Raw genomic sequence first — 22,594 nt, 5'->3', positions numbered from 1 at the left:
AATTGTTATGAAATAATTTAATATAAAAATTGAGACATAATACCAATAATGCATGAATAGTTTTTACTATTCTTAGAAAATTTGAAAGTTTAAGGATGAATACTTTGTAATATTTAATTGTGTGTGTGTAGATATGAAATATAATTTGAATATTTATCCAAGTAAAAATCAGATAAATATGTTTGCAAGTTAGGAAAAGTGATGACATATGATAAAACTTTCTCAAATTAATATTATCAAGTAATCTTTATCAAAATCATGATTTAGACAGTTATTTAGATGAAAGAATAATTACAAGATACCAACATATTACCTACCATTTTTCCTAGTCATCTAATATAAATACTAATTATAATATGCATTATTTTTAAATAATGTACATAGTATGTTTGTATACTCCAAAAATATGTTAAATTTTTATGTATAATAATCTTATTTTTGTTTTTATCGAATTAATGCAGATTATAATATTTAGTATATTCAAATCATTGTTTTTATTTGTACATATAGCATTAAATTTAATCTAAAGGTATAAGTTACATTTATTTAAATTATGACTTCAATTATCGCTGTCATTTTGAAGATATTCGTTATACTGTTCGGGAATACCTTTAAACATTTTTATTTTCGCTCGTATTTGTTTCCAGGTTAATTGATAATGGTTCTTCTTATCTCTCGACATTGCCTGCACAAGAAATATATATATATATATAATTTTATATTATAAAAGTAACTTTCCCAAGAAGCATCTTACCTTGTAATCTTCGCCGTATTGTTTTATCAAGTAAGTAAAAAATTCAGCTTGTCCTTTCGGTAACCTTAAGAGATGCACTCGAGGTGCTTTTGCTCCGGCTTCCAATTTCTTTGCCACGTGACTTTTCACCGGAGTTGTAACTTCAGTTTCCTGATCCGACGAGCTTTCATCTTCCCGAATTACTCTCTTAGCCTCCTCTAACATCTCGTGCTTCGAATTAGGAATTTGTATCGCTTCATTCGGATTGTACGCCAAACCCATGTCTTTCAAATTGACTCGCATGGATTTCGTTTCCGACCATTCTTTTTTTATCTCATCGCTAATAATCAGGATTGGGTAAGTTATTAATTAATTTTTTAAACTAAGTTAAAGTTAACGTCTTATAATATTAATTTAGTTATGTTAAAAGTTGCACGAACAAAAACGTAACTCACAATCAGTTAAAGTTAAATTAAGTTAAATAAAAAATTAATTTAAAAAAATATTATCTATATTAAATTAAAATGTCATAACTTTAAATTTTTTTAATTTAATATTTTAATTATTTAAAATTTATATAAAATAACAAAAATTTTGTTTTTATATAGGAACGTATTTTTTTGTAATTATAGTTATGAAAAAAAATAACTAATAGTATATAAAACTTATTTATTTCATAATGCTTATAAAAATGACATATATTATAGAATGATTATGATATCTTATTAATATCGTTATTAAAAATTTAATTGTCTAAGTCTAATGTTTACGATTTTATTAAAAAACTTTAACTTAGAAAAAAAGGTTTGTTAAAAATTGTTTCATTTTAAATTTACTAAGTTATTAACTTTTTAACTTGTTTATTTAATTATTAACTAATTAAATAGTTACTACTCAACTTTGCTAATAACATATTGAAACAGTGATATTTTAATCCATTGAAATCTATTGTCACGTTCGGAAATTAAACTATATTTAGGTTAGGAAATTTACCATTCGATTGTCGGCAGATACTTCTTTCGTAATTTATTACGTAGCCTCTTGCGATTTACATTCGCATTGTATGTCTTCCTACGCTTCAGCTTCCTAATTCGCTTGATCTTCATCTTCAATATTCACGTTGCACGTGCACGAATATTTACTAAATTTACTTATTCAAACACAGAACTTGAATCAAACGCACCATAGAGAGAGAAACGCGAGACGTGAATCTCGCTAGCTGTCATTGCCAGCTGTCAAAGTCCAGACGGCCCGCGTCGCGCGCGCTCATTGGCTGACGCGGCGAAGAGACTCCCGTCCGTCCGCCAATCGGCGCGCTCGCTCGCAAGGCGCGTCTCCATGTGCCTAGTGTGCCTCGCGGAACAAAGATGGCGCCGATCGCGGCGAAACGCCGACGCGCGCGGCGCGTGAAGCGTAGATCGTCGGCGTAAACATGCGCCGGCAACGGAACGGCCGCCGCAGACGAGACTGGCATGTGATCCTGGCTTCACCGTAGATAATACGAGGCTCCGAAAATGGCGGACGAACAGGTGAGTCGCCGATGAGGAGGGCAACACTTGCCGCGTCCCGCGTGCGCGTCGACGGGCGACATTATTAATTCGCGACGCGGCCCAGCCGCCGCGGCGCGGATCCGCCGGCGGAATCCGCGCCGGATTTCCGCGCGTGTCGTCACGTCGGTACGTACTTAAGGTAGTAGTGCGCGCGTTGCGTATATATATATATATATATATATATATGTATATATATATATATATAGATTTGTATGTATATACGCGGTGAGATAGGATGGTGGGTGACGGTGTCGCGCGCACCACGTTCGTAAAATCGCCGCACTTTCTCCCCAGGAGGGTGCTCCGACCCGTAGGGAGGAAGAGGGATGGGTGTCTCGCGCATTTCCCTCCCCCCCCTTCCCCCTCGAGACTGACAACGAAAACACACAGCACAGCGCTTGGATGTAAAATCGAAATATCCTCCCTCCCGGAATTACGATATACCTACCCCTCGAGTGCTCGAGTCGATCCGCGCCGAGTCGAGTCGCTCCGCCCGTCTGTCACACCGGGGGGTTGCGAAAGGTTTCCTCTCCACGGTGCCTCCTCCTCCCCCCCCCCGTCCGGGATTCCAGGGAGATAATTACACGGCCGGTTACATCGATCACCTGATCGGGTTCGTCGTCGGAGGTGCGATGTGCCGTTGTATACGTAAATAACCGCGTGTCTCTCTGTGATAAAAGCGTCACGTGAAACCTTCTCCTCTGCGTGTCATGTATCGGAAAGTACGGTAACTCTCTTCTCTCGTGTGTGTGTGTGTGTGTGTGTATATATATATATGTATGTATGTGTGTTACAAACGCCGTGTGTCTGCGGATACGTCATATCGCGCCTTGTGTTTATCTCGTCAGCGTGTTTCTCTCTCGCCGGGGGAGAGATTCCTCGTTTGCGCCTCCCTTTTTCTCGCGGAACGAAGAAAGGGTAAAAAAGGAACGAGTGCGAAAAACGCCCCCGTTCCTGGTGACCACGTTTCGACTCAGCTTTTTCCCTGACGGGATCGCGCGACCGTTATTTACATCGTACATAATATAACCTGTCGCTCGTAAAATGTTTTACAATAATATCTTCGTCTCGTAATGATATCTCGTGCGGTTAAATAAACGTGACGAGATTCATCCAGACATCATAAGACACTTTTTTTCCGCCTGACTATTCTGTGATTGTTTTATGTAGTGTGCATGTGTATATATATATATGTGTGTGTGTGTGTGTGTGTGTGTATAAAGGGTATAAATAATAATACATCTTGTCATTTAAATAATTGTTATGATTTTTAAGTCGTCATTTTCATTGTAGTTACTTTTTTACATTTGGCATATTCCTTTTTGAAAATTTTCTACATGCACTGGCTATTTTGTACAATATTTTTCTTCAAAGTAATTGTTTCATCATGCAACACAATTCTTGTTTACTTTATATGGTTCATGAACGTTTGTAAACTGTATTACAATAAAACATGTTAATATGTTACTATTGAATTTTCCAATTGAATGAAACTTATTATTTAACCGCAGAGTTATGCATAAAATATGTCTCATGTTTATGTTTTGTCATATTTAATGTAACAAGCTCTGTTTTGTCTCGTGAGACATTTTGGAGCATACATTCTTGAACTAAAGAATATTTTATTATGCATAAGAAATTAAAACTATTCAGATTTCTTTTTTAATTTTATCCAAGTTTAATGCTGAACAAACTGTGATTCACCAGGCATAATGGGACTATATTGTAAACTTGTAAATACTTTGGACAGTAATGCCAAACTATTAATAAAGATTTGCGAAACACCATAAAAAGTGAAAACATTGTTATGAAACTTTTGGACTTTACCTAAATGGAAGTATTAAGGAACAACTTTGAGCAATGTCATTAAGAATGGATCCTATACAGGAAGTACAGCAGCTGGAATTGCTATGCAAGCAATTGTATGAGTCACAAGATTCGGCGCATCGTGCAGAGGCAGAGAAAGCCCTCGTCGCTTTTCAAAATGCACCGGATACGCTTACAAAGTGCCAGCTTCTCTTGGATCGTGGAGATTCTGCGTATGCTCAATTACTGGCCGCCACCACTCTGACAAAATTGGTGTCACGGTCTGCACAGGGACAGCTTACAACAACACTCAGCTTACAACAGAGACTTGATATACGTAAGCGTTATTCATTTTTTATTTTGCTGCACCAGTTGAAAAAGAATTAAAGAATTACTTCTTGAAATATTTCAAGCAAAGATTATATATTTTATTTGTAATCAAATGTATGTTTGTAGGAAATTACGTACTCAACTACTTAGCAACGCAACCAAAGTTACCAAATTTTGTGATACAGGCTTTGGTTACACTTTTTGCTAGGATATCAAAGCTTGGGTGGTTCGATTCTGACAAAGAAGAATTTGTCTTCAGAAATGTAGTTAGTGATGTAGCCAAGTTTCTTCAGGTATTTTTATCAATGCTATTGCATACATATTATACAATTGTACACTTTGTTCTGTGATCAATAATATTTTATATTTTTTAATAAAAAAAGGGGTCAGTGGAACACTGTATGATAGGAGTACAATTGCTCTCTCAGTTGACATGTGAGATGAATCAAGTATCGGAAGCTGATGCGAATAGATCTCTGACAAAACATAGAAGAATAGCGAGTAGTTTTAGAGACACGCAACTATTTGAAATATTTAGGTTATCGTGTACTTTATTAAGTACAGCCCGTGAAAATTGTAAAAGTTTAAACTTCAATGATGAGGCACAGGTATAGTATAATGTCAATTGATCACAACTTTACGAATTCTTAATGTATGAATAATTAATGTAGCATTCATATCCTTGTTTCTTTCAGCATGGTTTGATAAGACAATTGTTGAAACTTGCACAAAACTGTTTAACATTTGATTTTATCGGCACTTCGACTGATGAGAGTTCTGACGATCTTAATACAGTACAAATTCCTACAAGTTGGCGACCTGCATTCTTGGATTTCACTTCGTTGAAACTGTTCTTTGATCTATATCACAGTTTACCTAATACGTTATCGTGCTTAGCACTTTCATGTCTGGTACAGATAGCATCTGTCAGAAGAAGTCTGTTCTCTAATACTGAAAGGGCAAAATTCTTGACACATTTAGTCAACGGTATTAAACATATACTACAAAATCCTCAAGGTCTCAGTGATCCAGGGAACTATCACGAGTTTTGTAGATTATTATCTCGACTGAAGAGCAATTTCCAGCTTGGCGAGTTGGTTCTAGTGGAAGATTATCCTGAAGCAATACAGCTAATCGCAAAATTTACAGTGCAGAGTTTGCAAATGTGGCAATTTGCACCCAACAGTTTGCACTATCTTTTGACCCTCTGGCAGAGAATGGTATCATCTATGCCGTATGTCAAGGCGGGAGATCCACATCTATTAAATACATACACTCCGGAAGTTACGAATGCGTATATTACATCGAGTCTCGAATCGGTAGCGGTAGTAGTCAGGGAACGTCTGGAAGATCCGTTGGACGATCTAGGAGTGGTTCATCATCAGTTGGAGCAGATATCGGTCATTGGCAGATGCGAGTATCAAAAAACGTGCACTCTTTTAGTTCAGTTATTTGATCAAGCAGCGAGAACCTATCAAGAATTAATGGCACAAACAGTCTCACCGTCACAACAGATTGATATTGCAATCCAGGAGGGACAGCTCACATGGCTTGTTTATATAATTGGTACATGAATATATCTATTCTTGATTTTTATCATCAATAATATCTTTATAATATTTACAAATCTACATATTTATCTTTTTCTCATTTTTTTATAGGTGGTGTTATCGGAGGAAGAGTTGCGTTCAATAGCAACGAAGAGTTTGACGCTATGGACGGAGAATTAGTCTGTAGAGTTCTTCAATTGATGAATCTGACCGATTCGAGGCTTGCACAGGGTGGCTGTGAGAAACTGGAACTGGCGATGTTGAGTTTCTTCGAACAATTTCGAAAGATTTACGTAGGCGATCAAGTTCAAAAGAATTCTAAAGTCTATAGGAGATTATCCGATGTGTTGGGTCTTAATGATGAAGCTATGGTACTCAGTATTTTCATTCGAAAGATGTAAGTAAAGCGTATGATATTTGCAAGATTAAATAAAATACGAATATTAATACCTCTCATAATTTGCAGAATAACAAATTTGAAGTATTGGGGTAGAAGCGAACAAATAATTTCCAAGACACTACAACTTTTAAATGATTTATCCGTGGGTTATAGTTGTGTTCGCAAACTTGTCAAATTAGAAGAAGTACAATTTATGCTCAACAATCATACAGTACGTATATTAAAATTTATTGTATTTTATATACATATTTAATGTAAATGCAATAATAATGGTAATGAAATGATATATGCAGATATATATATATATATAAAGTTTCTTTTTTCCTTTTCTCTCAACAGCGAGAACACTTTCCATTTTTGGGAAACAATGTTGCTGTAACAGAAATGCGCTGTAGATCCATGTTTTACACATCTCTTGGTAGATTATTAATGGTAGATTTAGGCGAAGATGAGGAGAGGTTTCATACGTTTATGTTACCTCTTACAGGTAACAAAATTTTCAACATATATTTATATAATCGTAATTTTTTATTAGAAATATAAGTTATGCAAGAAATAAATATTTAATATTATTTTAGGTGCATTGGAGAGCCTCGGTCAATTAATGGGTGCCGCAGATACACCCCTTTTCGCGGCAGAAGAAGCGAAAAAAGCGTTAATTGGTCTAGCGCGAGATCTTAGAGGCTTAGCTTACGCATTCAACACCAAGACATCCTATATGATGCTTTTCGATTGGATGTAAGTAAAATATATATCCACAAATATCTGTTGGATCTTCAGATATTTTCTGCAAGTTTACAATATATAAGAAAAAAAATTTACAATATATAAGAAAAAAACATTTTTGTTATCTGGATATTTTTCTCCACATTTTTTAGATATCCGAATTACACGCCGATTTTATTACACGCTGTGGAACTATGGCATCATGAGCCGCAAGTGACAACGCCCGTCCTAAAGTTATTCGCTGAGTTAGTACAAAACAGAAGTCAACGATTACAATTCGATGCATCGTCTCCGAATGGGATCTTGTTATTTCGTGAGGCCAGCAAAATAATATGTAGCTATGGCAACCACATATTAAATGTTGAAGTACCCAAGGATCAAATTTATCCTCTAAAACTCAAAGGAATAAGTATATGCTTTAGCATGCTAAAGGCAGCCTTATGCGGAAGTTATGTAAACTTTGGAGTGTTTAGGCTATACGGCGACGAGGCATTAGATAATGCCCTTAATACATTTGTCAAACTGCTCCTTAGTATTCCACAGAGTGATTTATTGGTAAGTATATGTATCAATTACAAGATTGACATTTTATTCATTATCTAGATAAAATTATTTTTTTATAATCAAATTAAATCATTAATCTGAATTATATAAATGTACTATAAGAATATTACTACATACAATTTATGAGATGAGCAAAATTGAAATAGAGTACTAGACTAAAACATTTGAAACAAGAAACTTTTATTGATATAAAACATCCATGAAAAAAAGACAATTCTACATTTTTATTGAAATTAAAATTTGAATTACAAAGTAAAAGCAAATATTAATGGATATGATAAAAGTATTGTATTATTTATCTTTTGTATGTTATACTTTAACCCACTGTTTCTAATAGCATTATCCGAAGCTGTCGGCAACATATTACTTGCTGCTTGAATGTCTGGCCCAAGATCACATGGTCTTTTTATCCACCTTGGAACCTAGGGTTTTTCTCTATATCCTCTCCAGCATCAGCGAAGGCCTTACAGCACTAGGTGCGCAAAAAGACTTCTATACAGGTCTGTGCGGCTGATTCTATCCTGCTACTACTATCCTCAATGCCATACCTTGATGCTGAAATCATTCTAAATTGTTTAGACATTTTTACAAGTTGAAAGAGTCTTAAAGAAAATTTTCTGTTATTGTTCCTGGTTAATACTTCTACAATATTTTTCCTATATAGATTTTCAAGAAAAGAAAAGATTAACATCAATAAATATTTATTATGAATCGTAATCAAACAGTTGCACAAGCATGTTAATAATTTATTTTGAAGACTTAAAAGGCATTTAGCTTAATAGAATACATCTCTACATTAGGACTAAATTATATACACAAAACTAAAAAACTTGCTGCAAATTTTTATATAATAGCTTTTTTAAATTGTTTAGAATTATTTTTTAAACACAATATTCCCCATGTCACATTTATTTCACTTATGTAAGCATAATAACTTAAAACTTTATCTTTTTTATTTATATATTTTGAAACTATTATATTGGTTTTACTATTTCTTGCTTTCTGCATTATTGCTTGGAATGTAAATCTGCCTATAGATATTAGCTACTGCATTCAAAGAACAAGGAACAAACGCATATATAAAATTATCATACATAATGATAAAACTCGAGAACATCCCTATAAATAACATTGGCTGTAAGAGGATTGAAGTGCGTGGAGCCTGGATCCTAGACACAATAAAGTTTGACACGAAAACACATAGCTTGTATTCTCTACAATGGCATATGTGTTAATGCAATTTTTCTCTATTTAAATTGAAACAAAATTGTGTGAAATAATGGATCTAGCACAGATAATCAGCCGCACAGCTGACATATTATTACTAACATTAATACTATAAGTTAAGGATTGTTGTGCTTTATAATTACTAATTAATTAATCATAATTGCATGTGTTTTTTTTATTAAGGGATACAATGAGAGAAAAAATTTTGTATCCTTATAATTTAAATTTACATATAATAATCTTTTTCTCGTTAGCTTATCTATTTCTTTATTAATAAAATAAAGTGATTAAATTTTATTTAAGTTTGTGAAATATTATTATATAAAGGAAGATAGGTAGGTCCTAGTGAACTTGCAATGAACAAAAATGCTGTTATTTTGGTTGGATGTATTCTTTTATTGCACTGTGATTTGAATTATAAATATACATATCGCCTTTTTCTGGCGATAAACTGGAAAAAAAATTTTCTGATTTCAGATACCATGGTATGTACTGGTTGTTGTGCAACTTTGGATCATATTGTCACGTATTTGTTTAAGCAACTTTATCAAAAAGGTGTGTTTAATAGATATTTTGTTGATAACAAGGCAAAATCTTTTTAACAAAACTATATCACAAAAAAAATTATAGGAGATATATTATTACATCAATATTATTGTATTGTATGTATTTACAGGATATCCAGGAAGAAAAAATGCAGTTGTTCCAGGAGGAGGGGAGTTATTTTTGCAAGTTTTGAAGCAACATCCTGAAATACTTCAACAAATCCTAAGTACTGTTTTAAATGTGATAATGTTTGAGGATTGTAGGAATCAATGGAGCATGTCTCGTCCTTTGTTAGGTCTCATATTGTTGAACGAAGAAGTAAGTGTTTGTATTTGCAATAATAATTCAATGATATAATAATTATATTTTTCTTAATAATAATCATACTTTTATTTCTTAATGTCTGTATGCTTTCTGACAATTTTTATTAATATATTCCTGCATATTTACATATTTGCAGTATTTTAATCAATTAAGGGAAAATATTATTAGAAGTCAACCTGTTGACAAACAAGCAGCAATGGCGCAGTGGTTTGAAAATTTAATGAACGGCATTGAAAGAAATTTACTCACAAAAAATAGGGATAGGTAAGAGAAAAAGATATATATACATAAAATATATTTCAATATATTTTAACATCTATTTTGAGTATATCATTATGATATTTTTGTGTTCTCTTATAGGTTTACACAAAATTTATCAATGTTTAGAAGAGACATAAATGACGCCCTAAAAGGACCTAATATATCAAATTCAGTCACTGACATGATGACGTCGTAGTAATACTGCTCTCTCTCTCTCTCTGAGTTAGATTCTTCTAGGTTCTTGCCTGCCAAATGCTTGAATGTGTGTGCGAGTGAAACTCTAAATTAATGATGAAATTAAAATTATGGCTTTAGATGAGTATAAAGATAATAAATACTACCTTTTTGTACACATGAGCATTATTGCTTGGCTTCCTATTCTGCTTAATTTAATTTTCTTAGTTGCTGAATTAGTTATACTCACCACATATTGGTTTACATTCGTGATAACAATAAAATTTGCATTATTGTTTTCTTTCCCATATACACAGCTCATTATAATTTTACACTCATAATTTTATTGTATTCTGAACAAAAATTAGAATAAAAATTAGATTCTCTTTTGATTACCTTTATACTCGAATTTTTTCAACTACTTTCAAAATAAATATTCCAATATTTTTATAACTAAGTACATATTAATACTAAAAATTGACAATTTTTCTATGACATTTTATAGTCATATAAAAAGTATACATTTGAATCTTTCAACGCAAAACATTCTTACATTTTTCATTCAATTTCTTTTTACAATCTTATGGAAATATATGGATTAAAGATTAATTAGTAGAAGTGTTTCTTTTATTTTAATTTTACATACCGATATATAATATTTTTATATGCATATTTATTTGCCATATAATTTTTTATTTCTACAAGGAGCTTTAACATTTTTGTGTATCATAATCAATTTATGCCTTTTGCATCTAAAACTATATAAGTAAGCACTAAGATACATACAACTTTTTCAAGTTATTATTATCTTAATTATCATTAACTTATTTCAAATTTTTTGACATTTTTTACATAAATAATATAATGTCTTATAGGAATTTAATCTCATATTCTTTGTATTCAATTATATTTTCGAAGAAATCAAACATTTTTAAGTAATTTTATATAGTTTTTAGAAAAGATTAGCATTATTATTTACAATTATGTATCAAATCTTGCCATGCGACATTTATTCTGTCAACAAAATTTCCGACATATGTACATTTTAGAATAGGAAGCCAATAATCTCTTTTTTATTTTAAATGACATCTTCCATTTAATTTTCAGTGCATAACATCCATTTTTAAAATCCCAAACGTGCAGTTTAGAGACGTTTATAACATTACAGATTCTTGTATTGGCATAGCATTGTAGAAGAAAAAGAGAGAAGCAAGAGCAGAGAGGCAAATCGCGATACATTTATTACTTAAAATTTATTCAAGTAAAAACTGCTAAAAAATTATTATTTATTCGTAAAAAACTTATTCAGTCAGTTACGAATGATATGATGAACAATGTACACATGAGGATATCATTAAATTTATTATACGAGGATTCACACTTAAGAATATAATCATTATTATATTAAGTTATCGCGTTGGCATTGCATATTTCATTGAGAAGACAACTAAAAGAAATGTGAAATAGATATATTACGAGGAGTTAAATAACATTTGTTGATTTTACAACATAGTAACTTTAAAATTGATTGTATACTGTAAAGCAAATCGCATTTTGAGCAATTGTATCTAAACAGCATTGTCTCATTATTGATACATCACAAACTTCTATATTTATTGATATTTATTGATTTATAATTGTCCCAAATGTTCAAATTTTTATCTCGATAAATATAGAGATAAATATCAAATACTTGATATATTTTATAACAAAACACACGCAGGTGATTTGAAAAATGAGAATACGAGAAGAATCAAATAATTGCGAAATATATACAGAATAAGATATTAAGATTCCCCTATATTGAAACGTCTTTAATCATCCTCTTTTGTTGTAAATATGGTTGCAAAATTTATTAGCCATATAGGAGAGATAGAAAACATTCCATTATTTTTTTATACATATATATAAATATATATTCCATCTTTTTTATAACATTTTGTAAATTATTTTTATAGGCTTCGAAAAAGAGAACTTCTACCTACTCATCGTAAACAGACTATTGCGGAAAAGTAAGAAATATTCCTTAAATTTGGTAATCATACTATAATTTCTGATATTTTTTTGCTTTCTTTGAAATAAAGGTACAGTAGAATTTGTTATTTGCTTAACGTTATATCTTCGTAAAGTAGTAGTGTTCCATATAAAGCTCATCACATCAGTGCTTTATTATTATATTAGTAAAACGCAATCAAACAAATATGGAACGCAAAAATCTGATTCTCAACTGTCTCTCCTTGTAATAATTATGTAATGAAGAATAATTTCTATAATTGCGAATTGTTATAGGCGAAACTGGCATAGTTTCATGATTTCGGTAGTTAAACTACCCTCACTACTCGCGTAGGTATGCTATTATTCTTAGCGAATTGTTGTACTACACACTGTGATAGTGACGCTGTAAGAGAGTACGTTATTGTATTATCTATCGCTCGATCTTTATTCGGCGAAACGAAAAGAGAAGGAAAAGTATCGCATTGAATATATAAGATGTACCTGTGTAAAATCACCATTTCCCACGAAACACGCAATATTACGTTGCAATAGTCGGATTCTACGATTTCCAGCTGAGATAATAACACAGGTCGACAAAAAAATTTTTGTCAAGTAACTAATCAGAATATAGATTAGATAGTTTCTTATAGATTTTCGACTAGAAAAAAATGCGCTGTCCAAATTGCTCCATCACGTCAGGTTTTAAAGTTATTTTGAATTTTAAAGATGAGAAATTAGATTTATTGAAAAAATGAATAATAAATTACTATTTTTAACAGCAAAAATATGTGTAGTTAAATATATTTTATATTATATATTTTTTCCTCTACATCGTTGAATTTCTAATCTCAAAATTCAAAATAATTTTAAAATCTGATATGATGGAGCAATTTGGATAGGCATGGTTTTTTATAGTGAAAATCTAAAAGAAAAACCTACTCTGATTAGAATTACTTAACAAAAAAATTTTTTGTTAACTTGTGTACGTCGTCGTCTCCGGTATGCAATTCATATTTAATAATTTAAAAAATTGTTTTGAAAAAAGAAGCCGTTTCTCTGAGAGTTGCACGACTTATTTGACAATACTGAGAGAGAATATACTCATCAGCGTTGCGTTGTGTTGCGTTTTGCGAAACTTTAATAACGCAAAAGAGCTTATTCTCATTCGTATATGATAGCTACCGTGCGTCCTCTCTTTCTGCTAATAAACGAGAGAATATATCTATATCAATCAATCTGTTCAGTACAATCTCAGTTTCTACGTGATGGACGTTCATTAATAGATTTTTATACAGATACAGCATACGTAAAATCTACCTATCTACGCGACGAAAGATAGAATATAATAAATCGGGCGTATAAATTTTTCCTACAAAGTACACAAACAAAGCAGCATTACCAAGATAAATAATCTATATACGGGTCGATATTCAACGCTGTACCTTGACCAGATGATATTGTAAATATACATTGAATACAATGCAATTGTTCCCTCAATCTCCTGCGAATTGCCTTATTCTATATTGTTCATTTATCTTGTCTTCGTATAGTCTTGTCGAAATCGTTAATGCGCGAATATTATGAAATATTATAAAGATTTTATACGATATCGAGCTATATTATTTTCATATTTTTTTTTTGTTTTGTTTGCTTATATACCTTTTAGTCTTGAAAATTTTCACTTATTCCAATTTCTTGTTTTTCTACCTACTAATTAATGAATATCCTCTGTTTATAAGCTTCTTTTATTTAGTTTTCTTGTTTAGATTGATATTTTTTATGAAAAAGGATACAGTATTAAGACTTTAAGAAGTATTAAATATGTGACTTTTTATTGGCATCTCAATCTGACATTTTTTTAGTATGATTAAATATATAAAAAATAAGAATTTTAAATTATATATATATATATTTTAAAAAAGATAATTGTCACAATATAGTATTACTCTAAATTTATCTTATTATGTTTAAATATTTAACAGTGTTCTTTCCCCTCCCTCTCTTTTCAAACACATACACATTAGGCATTTAAAAAGGAACTCAAGTAAACACATACAAATTTGAAGCTGCATTTTGTACAGTTTAGTTTTATTACTTCACGGAAGAATAGAACGAGTTAATGATACATGGTATAATTGCAACATGTTATAAACTATATATGGTCATTATGTGCAAAAACGTAATGTCAGATTGTATCTTTATAGTGTATAGATGCTCTGTATTGTAATCTCGAAGCGTCACTAGCAGGTCTGTGGTCAAGTTTTGGCCATTAGTTGATGCACCGCTAATTGAACGCGCAATTCTACGCAAGCGTCTTTCTCCTCGATTATACTGCGTATCAACGTCGTCATCTTTTTCTGAAAATCAAGAGTGTAAGTGTATATGAGTATACAGAAATGGATTGAAAAATCCCTTCTCCTTTCCAGCGTTTAAAAAAAAACATACTTCGAGTAACTGATTCTCCTTGACTAACTGTATCATAGCTGTCATTTCGGCTTCGTTAGGAGAGTGTATCCTTTCTTTGGGCTTCTTCTTTTCTGTGCCGCGTTCTGCCAGCATTTCCATTAATCGTTTGATCTCGTTTCTTTCCTGGCTGATGCGAGACTTTAATAACGCTTGCATATTCAACAGTTCCTCATGGATCAGCTTCTCTCGCAACTTATCTATAACATCCTCCTCTTCAGGCTCTGTATATAAATTAATGTTATACTGATTGAAAGTATTAGAAATTATATAATTATAGCATTATGTGTGTATGTACCGTTTACTTTGTCGTTTGGTGTTACATTTTCAGTTTCTTTCGATTGTGTAACCATAACATTATCCACAGAATCAACCGCGTCTTTTTCTTGTACATTTATGCTCTGTCCGTTCTGCGCGACGTTTGAACTACTGGTTCCTGCCAAACAAGAACATTTTTCTTTCCCTTCTTCTGCGCTTTGTAGTTTACTGTCCTTTTTCAGTAATGTTGTGTTGTTCGATGATTGACTATCGGGTTTTACTTGCCCAAGTTCTTCGTCCACCGGTTTTGATTTTTGCGTGGTAGATTCTATCGGAACATTATCGGTCGATTTGATTTCTTCGTCTAAACTCTTTTGTGTAGCACCTTCCAATTTTTGAACAGACTTGTATTTTCGCTATAAAAAAAAATGTGCATTTTATGTTAGCCTTTTCTTTGCATGGATTTATATGATATTTATAATAATGAATTCTTAAAAAATATAGTACCTTTAATTGTGTTATCATTCGTTGCACTTCCCACAGTTGTTCTTCACGAGACTTTGTTACAAAACCAGCGTTCATTTGCATGTGAATTTGAGATAGTAATGATTCTTGTTTAGATAATTCCGCAGCTATACCTTCCACAGAATCAGGCAGATTAGTACTACCAGATGACAATGGTGGCACATATTTTGTCAATTGTACATTTGGAAATAAAGCCTTGCAGTGACACAACAGAGCCAATAACAATCTGTGACTCATTTGTAGAACCGGACTTAACGTCATCGAAATTGTTTGTGCGTTCATTTTCGTCGTTTTCTCCTATAGTAAGATATCATTAAAAATCAAATGTAATTATGTAAAGAAATTTTGTTTCTTTCTCGATAAATTTTTATTTTAAATAAGATTGGAGAGGAGTTCAAAATCAGATTAACGAATCTCTTTTTTTTTTAATAGTAGAAATGCATAAATATCATATTTTTTATATTTTGATATAAGAAAGATTATTATATACTGCATATGTTTTTGTTTTCAGATAGACTTGATGCATCGAGCTGATAATACTTGGAACATACTCGCACTGTGACATGATCCAAATGCAGTATGACCCATGCCAGGAGAATCCTGTTGCATTCCGGTAACTGCTGCATCAATTGAGCCAATTGCGCTTCCCGTTGCGCGACATCCTTGGTCGATGCGGCCTGTTCGAAGCGTGATATTGTTTCACTATTCTCCAACACGGATTCTGGCAGTTCTCTACATCACCACAATGCGCACCACAATTTTTCGTTTGATCTTAAAACACATGGTGAGTGGAGGATAGAGAAGTCTCAAATACAAACCTAAGAAAGAGTATCAATAAGCTCGTAGCTACCGTGGGTTCGAATTCAGATATGTTCACCGGTTCTCGGTGATTGTACAATTTTTTCAAGTACTGAACTTTTGACTTCACTCCGGGAACTTTGTACAGACCCTCCACATTCATTCCATGTTCCTCTACATAATCGATACAGTCTCGTACCACTAATGGCAATTCGATTCCATCGTGACAACAGCTTCTTTCAACTGCTAAATGAAGACTAACACCGAAAACCGGTTGTTCCTCTGAGAAACGTAATGTATATATATCAAAAAAGGTATTAATGGAACAGCAAATAAAAATACTTATATTTATATATACAACAATCAATCTTACCACCAATATCTGAGCCTTCACCACCAGTATGTTTTCCTTTCTTACGATCTTTCAATTTTTGCTTAGATTTGTCTTTATCTTTATCCTTCCGTTTTTCTTTGTCTACATCCTTCTCATCTTTATCTTTCTTCTTTTTATCTTTTTCCTTCTCAGTATCTTTTTCCTTTGCTTCCTTTTCTCGTGATTTTTCTCGCTTCTCTTTCTTAGAAGGAAATTTAAAGGCTTTGGTCTTTTTTGATTTTGAGGGACTTCTGTGCAATAAATTATGCAAAAATTATACATTAGTTTATATATATTACAAGACATTAAAAAAAAACCAAAATTACCTCAAGCAATAGATAGTAAAATTAATTGTCATTTTGTATGTATATTATAAAGTCTTTGTTGATAAAATATATACTAGCAAAGAGCAAATTAAAATCAGTATAAGTAGAAGTATCAAATCATGAATACTTGAAACAAGCTTGTTTTCCATTAAAAAAAAATCAGAAATACTTTAGAATTTCAAAAATCAGAAAAATTGAGTTGTGCAAGTGTATGAAAACTAATATCATGCAGACAAAAAATATGGATCAATGACAGATGGATGGCCATTATTTGTAATTATCATGCATTTGTTAATAGTAATATAATTTAATTCATGTATCTCCGACAAATATGAACCAGAAAGATCTGTTAATTGTGTGTTACATTAGCACTTATGTACGTTACTGGAGATGTCACACAACCAAAAAAAGTAGAATAGATCTTACTTGGTTTCTTGATCTTCGTCTGGTGAACTTTCGCCCTCTAACGTTGCATAGCCCCTGTCCTTTCTATCCTTTTTGTCCTTACGTTTTCCACCCAAGAGCTCCTTTTTGGAATGCTTGTCGTGGCTGCCTTCATCACTAACTACATTATAAAAATTATTAATGACCTTATGATATCATAAATATTTAGAATTAATATGAGAGACAGTGAGAGAAGGAGAAAAGAAGGGAAAAAGAGGTACAAATCTATATTTCCGACTAAACGGACTCTGACAGATGCATAACCTCTCTTTCGCAGTGTCTACTGTCTGAAACGTCAAACGTAGATATAATACGATGATGTCTTGTTACGTACAATCGCTCTCATTGCTCTTCCTCGCCGATTCGGAGGCGTACAAACCGGGAAATTCTTTCTCGACATCCGGACTCTCGAAGTCCATTCTCTCCCTCAACAGATGTGCATTTGACACTTGCTTGTTGTGTCAACTCGAAATCTCGAATTTGTTCAAGATAAATCGATTATCGATATCTCTCGCCCCTATCGATTCAGTACAACAGCACTAACCGTTTATAAATTCGCGAGATACTACACGCTGCATACGCTACGTAAAGTTGAGATCTTTTTATATATAAAATAACATGAAATATATATTTAAGATGCGACAAGTAAGTGTCAAATGCACACCTGTCAAGAGGAGATGGACTTCGAGAGAGAATGGACATCGAAAGAAAATATGGACGACGAGATGAGAGTCTGCGGATGCCGAAAAAAAATTTTATTGAGGTTTGTACACGAATTTTGGCAAGGAGAGATAGCAATATTTTATTTTTATATACATACGATATTAAATATTAAACAGTTTTGTATAGCAAAAATTCGCATATAATAATATAAATAAAAGAAGAAAAATAATAAGTATAATAAAAATTGCTTTATAACAAATAAAATACTAAAAAAATACTTTGATTTAATCATCTGTGCGTAAAAGGTTGACACTTGCTGTAATATTTTAATGAATTTATGAATTTTAATAAATATATATAATACTTTCTACTTGATGTAAGATCCAATATCACATAAATATAAGCAAAATATGTTATCGATATAAGACTATTGATGCAACTAAATAATTTTAAAATATTTAAATTACTGCATGGAGAAGTATATGTCTCAAAATACTTTAATTAAATATTTGCATTCTTAATGAATATGAATTTTTATATAATATTGCTTTCTGCATACTTTAAATCCTATCATATACATACAAACATATTCACACACAAACTGACACATATTGAGATGTACGCATCGCATTTTCACTCGAATTCAAAATTATTTTGTTAGTAGTGCTACTCGTAGAACAGAAATATAAAAATATGTTGTCTTGAGGATGTTCATCATTGTTTCGCGATTAACGTAGAAAAATTTTCCACCAGTTAACCGAAACGGAATGCTTAAATTCATTATTGCGAAGTGCATGTCCTTTATCAGCGTTAAAGGAAGCGTAAACCAGGAAGTTGCGTATATCGCATAAAATATACCTTCACTTTCCCTTTGCAACAAATCACCACCATAAGTAAAGGAGTAATTATTATGTCGCTGTCAAGGGAATGTTTCTGAATATATATTAACAATATTAACAATATTAATAATTTTAAATTAGATTAGCTAAATCTATCCTAGTCTTGCTTAAGTAAGCAATTTGATTGGCAGTGTCTGATTTACATTGTGCGCAACTGAAACATCTTTTTATAAAGCAATGCCTACCTCAAAATTAAGAGCGGCAGTGTGGCTCAGTGGTAGAGCGCCAGACTCGTAACTCGCAGATCGTGGGTTCGAGTCCACTGAAGTCACGGAAATATTTTTCCGCGCTGCGCTCACCATTGGGATCGGAGAGATCTCGGTTGGAAAACTGGGCTCACGTCTTTCGGAAGAGACGTTAAACAGTGGGTCCAAAAAGGTTAGTTGTAGGGAGGAGGAAAGGATAAAATTGGAGAAAAAATCTGTAAACCTCGAGAAGGGGGACACAGTAAAAATTCCCTAATTTCTACCTCTGGGAACTGATTTGCGAATGAACAATAGCATTTCTTCACAGAAATGCCCAAGGGCGTCCGCAGGGGGGCAAACCGGGCACTTGCCCCCCCCCCCTGGAAAAGCAAATTTTTTCACAAATTTATGTTTTTGAAGCTTGTTTGAAATTTCTGCTTAACAAATTAAATCATGTATTATTTTGTGAAAAATTATTAAAATTTGTTATAACAATAAAGCTGCCCTTTCATACAGCGAATTTTTCATTGCGTGAATTTGCACTTTAATTTGTTATTCGCTAGCAGAGTTGCAAGATTCCAACCTGAGAGTCACAGAGTCATGGCGATGGGGGAGCACGCACACAGCGAGAAGGCATGTCCGTAGATGCCGGAGCGCTCACGGACACGTCTTCTCACTGTGTGCGTGCTCCCCCACCGCTATGACTCTATGACTCTCGAGTTGGAATCTTGCAACTCTGGTCGCTAGGCGTCACATACTTACAGCGCTTTACTCGTATGCAAAGTACAGCCATAAATATTATAAGTAGACAGCTCTAGAAGCTGTTTGTTTACGCAGTGTGAGTTACGTTACGTGGCTCTCCTTTCTCTTACGCTGATTTTTAAGGCCCCGCGACTATTTGCGAATATTAAAATTTTATACATTGATTAATTGTTTAATCCTTGAAAATGAATAAAGATATAAGATCGTTTTTTAAAAAACCCAGACTTGAAAAATGATAGTTCTCAAGAAGAATCTTTTCCTTCCACCTCCATGCCATCAGTTAGTGTTTGCTCTTTCAATGATCTTTCCACATCAGTTCAAGATACTCTTACTGCCGATATAATCGTTTCTCAAAATTTTGAAAAATACGACATAGGACATTATATTAATTTAAAATTATCTAACGAGCAGAAATATGACGTAATGACTAATATTTGGGTTCCTTCGGAAAAATATAATTTTAAAAATGAAGGGCAACAGCGAAATTTTCGTGCCAATTGGTTAAAATTATATTCATGATTAGCATACTCTGAAATTTCTGGAGGTGGTTTGTGCAAATTTTGCGTTATTTTTAAACAAAATGTACATAGAGGTTTTCAAGGTGCTTTTATTATAAAAGCGTTTAACAAATATAAGAAATTCCACGAAGCTGCACATAATCACGAAAAATCACAATGGCATATAAGTGCCGTTGAAGATGGTACGAATTTTCTTCATATTATGCAAAATAAAAAAGTAAGCATTATTAATCTAATTTCCGATTCCAGAGCTAAATTAATTGAAATAAATCGAAAGAAACTAGAGCCCATTATATCTACAATTGTCTTTTGTGGTACACATGATTTTCCATTGCGCGGTAAAAAATCGGATGAAGGAAATTTCAGAGATTTGCTGAAGTTTCGAATTGAATCTGGCGATAATATTTTAAAAGAGCACTTGGAAGGGCCAAAGAATGCTCAATACACTTCAGTGAGAATTGAGCATGAGTTAATCAACATTTGCGAAAAAGTTATTACTAAAGATATAGTGAAATTAGCTAATGCATCCGAAGGCTTCTCGATTTTAGCCGATGAAACAGCAGATATCGCTGGAGTTGAACAACTTTCATTTGGAATCAGATTTGCTTTTTTTCAGAACGAAAAATTGTCCTTGCATGAAGAATTTTTGGGATATGTTGCATTAAAAAAATTTGACGCTCATTCCATTGCAAATGTGATTTTGGAAAAATGCCAAAAATTAAATTTAAATATGGAAAAATGTGTGGATCAAGGCTATGATGGGTGTTCAACCATGGCAGGAAAAGAAAATGGAGTAAAAGCCATTATTCAATGCAAGTACCCAAATATTAATTTTATTCATTGTGCCTCACATAGATTAAATTTAGTAATCAATGACTTGAATGCACTACCAGAAATTCGAAACGCAATTGGAATAATCAAAGAAATAATTAAATTTTTCAGGGAGAGTAACATTCGAAGACAGTTAGTTCCTTCAATTCCAATGCTTTGTCAAACACAATGGTGTGAACAACATAAATCTATTCGTAAATTTAAAGAGGGATTTATAAAAATTTTGGACGAACTTGATAAAATTTCGAATAGTACAAGCGATGCTAAAACTAAGTCCTATATGCTCTATTGTGCTGCCACAAAGCCATCGTTTGTGATATGTTTATTTATTATTTCCAAATATTCAACTTTATTGGAACCAATTACACTTAAATTGCAAGATAAAGACATCAATTTAATTGATGCTCAAAATCATATTAAACAATTGGTTACAATATTAGACCACGATCGACAGAGTGATGTCTTTACACATATTTACAAAGAATGTGAGGATTTGTGCACCGAGCTTGATATTCAATTAAAAATACCTCGAACTGCTATTCACCAAACGAAAAGAGCAAATTATAATACAAATGACCCACATACTTATTATAAATTATCAGTATTTTTATCATATATTGACTCAATTAAAACTTCATTAAATACGAGATTTTCAGAAGAAATACCACCGTTTTTCAGCTCTTTAATATCTATCCACAAGAACTACGTAAAGTTGATCACGATCAATGTAACAATATATTTCAATTTATCGAAAAGACTTACAAATGTAATTTAAACGAAGAAAAACGTGTTTGGTATCAAATAGTAAATTCAAACCCTGATTTATCTACAGCTGAAGATATGATTAAAGCTGCAAAATTTGTACCTAAGATACAAACTTTGCTTCTTAAACTTTAGCTTTACCGGTAACTACAGCCACCATTAAACGATCCTTCAGTACGTTACAGCGAGTAAAAAACTTGGCTACGATCAACCATGTGCCAAGATCGTATCAGCGGTCTTTGCATGCTAAGTGTACACAGAGAACAAATAAAAAAGGAAGGTCAAGAATTTATTAAAAAAATAATAGATGATTTTGCTCTCGATGATAGGAGAATTGCACTTGCATTTCCTAACACAAATATAACAAAATTAAAATATAATTTTAAGATCAAAACGTATAATATATAATATATAAAAAAAAATTAAAATTATTAAAAATAATTTAAAAACATTAATACATTTTTGTTAATTGTTAAAATTAAAAATAAACAACAAAATTTAAAAAAAAGTATAAAATATGTATAAATTACTAAAAAAAATTTCAATAAAATTTAAAAAATTAAATAAAAAACAATAAAAAAATATATATATAATTAAAAAA

General features: G+C 32.4%; 3 protein-coding genes across 7 annotated transcripts; 1 reads left to right on the top strand and 2 right to left on the bottom strand.

The window, feature by feature from the left end:
* Positions 1 to 470: 470 nt before the first annotated feature.
* Positions 471 to 1,955, bottom strand: LOC114940861 (nucleolar protein 16). The gene is made up of 3 exons (XM_029315622.2): positions 1,727 to 1,955; positions 755 to 1,073; positions 471 to 685 (listed from the first exon to the last, which is right to left on the bottom strand). Exons 1-3 carry the CDS (start codon positions 1,837 to 1,839, stop codon positions 560 to 562), a joined length of 558 nt encoding a protein of 185 aa, XP_029171455.1. The 5' UTR covers positions 1,840 to 1,955; the 3' UTR covers positions 471 to 559.
* Positions 1,956 to 2,126: 171 nt separating this feature from the next.
* Positions 2,127 to 13,666, top strand: Ranbp16 (Ran-binding protein 16). Of its 5 annotated transcripts, none has more exons than XM_029315614.2 (15): positions 2,127 to 2,262; positions 4,171 to 4,426; positions 4,546 to 4,712; positions 4,803 to 5,027; positions 5,115 to 5,985; positions 6,081 to 6,366; positions 6,436 to 6,580; positions 6,709 to 6,856; positions 6,948 to 7,107; positions 7,248 to 7,650; positions 7,997 to 8,135; positions 9,364 to 9,441; positions 9,563 to 9,750; positions 9,893 to 10,020; positions 10,117 to 13,666. In XM_029315614.2, exons 1-15 carry the CDS (start codon positions 2,248 to 2,250, stop codon positions 10,211 to 10,213), a joined length of 3,306 nt encoding a protein of 1,101 aa, XP_029171447.2. In that variant the 5' UTR covers positions 2,127 to 2,247; the 3' UTR covers positions 10,214 to 13,666. The 5 variants fall into 5 exon arrangements, with proteins under 5 accessions (XP_029171447.2, XP_029171446.2, XP_029171445.2 ...); XM_029315613.2 differs by having other exon boundaries at positions 3,991 to 4,426; XM_029315612.2 differs by having other exon boundaries at positions 3,961 to 4,426.
* Positions 13,667 to 14,253: 587 nt separating this feature from the next.
* On the bottom strand, positions 14,254 to 18,032 carry Rlip (Ral interacting protein). The gene is made up of 9 exons (XM_029315616.2): positions 17,708 to 18,032; positions 17,356 to 17,494; positions 16,604 to 16,854; positions 16,251 to 16,512; positions 15,984 to 16,164; positions 15,415 to 15,729; positions 14,948 to 15,323; positions 14,632 to 14,873; positions 14,254 to 14,543 (listed from the first exon to the last, which is right to left on the bottom strand). The coding sequence occupies exons 1-9, from the start codon at positions 17,790 to 17,792 to the stop codon at positions 14,442 to 14,444; spliced, it is 1,953 nt and encodes a 650-aa protein (XP_029171449.2). The 5' UTR covers positions 17,793 to 18,032; the 3' UTR covers positions 14,254 to 14,441.
* Positions 18,033 to 22,594: the final 4,562 nt, after the last annotated feature.

This window comes from Nylanderia fulva, unplaced genomic scaffold (genome assembly GCF_048542155.1).
Source record: "Nylanderia fulva isolate GAGA-0341 unplaced genomic scaffold, ASM4854215v1 Scaffold7, whole genome shotgun sequence".
Lineage (NCBI taxonomy): Eukaryota > Metazoa > Arthropoda > Insecta > Hymenoptera > Formicidae > Nylanderia > Nylanderia fulva.
This window is presented reverse-complemented; position numbering and strand designations above follow the sequence as displayed.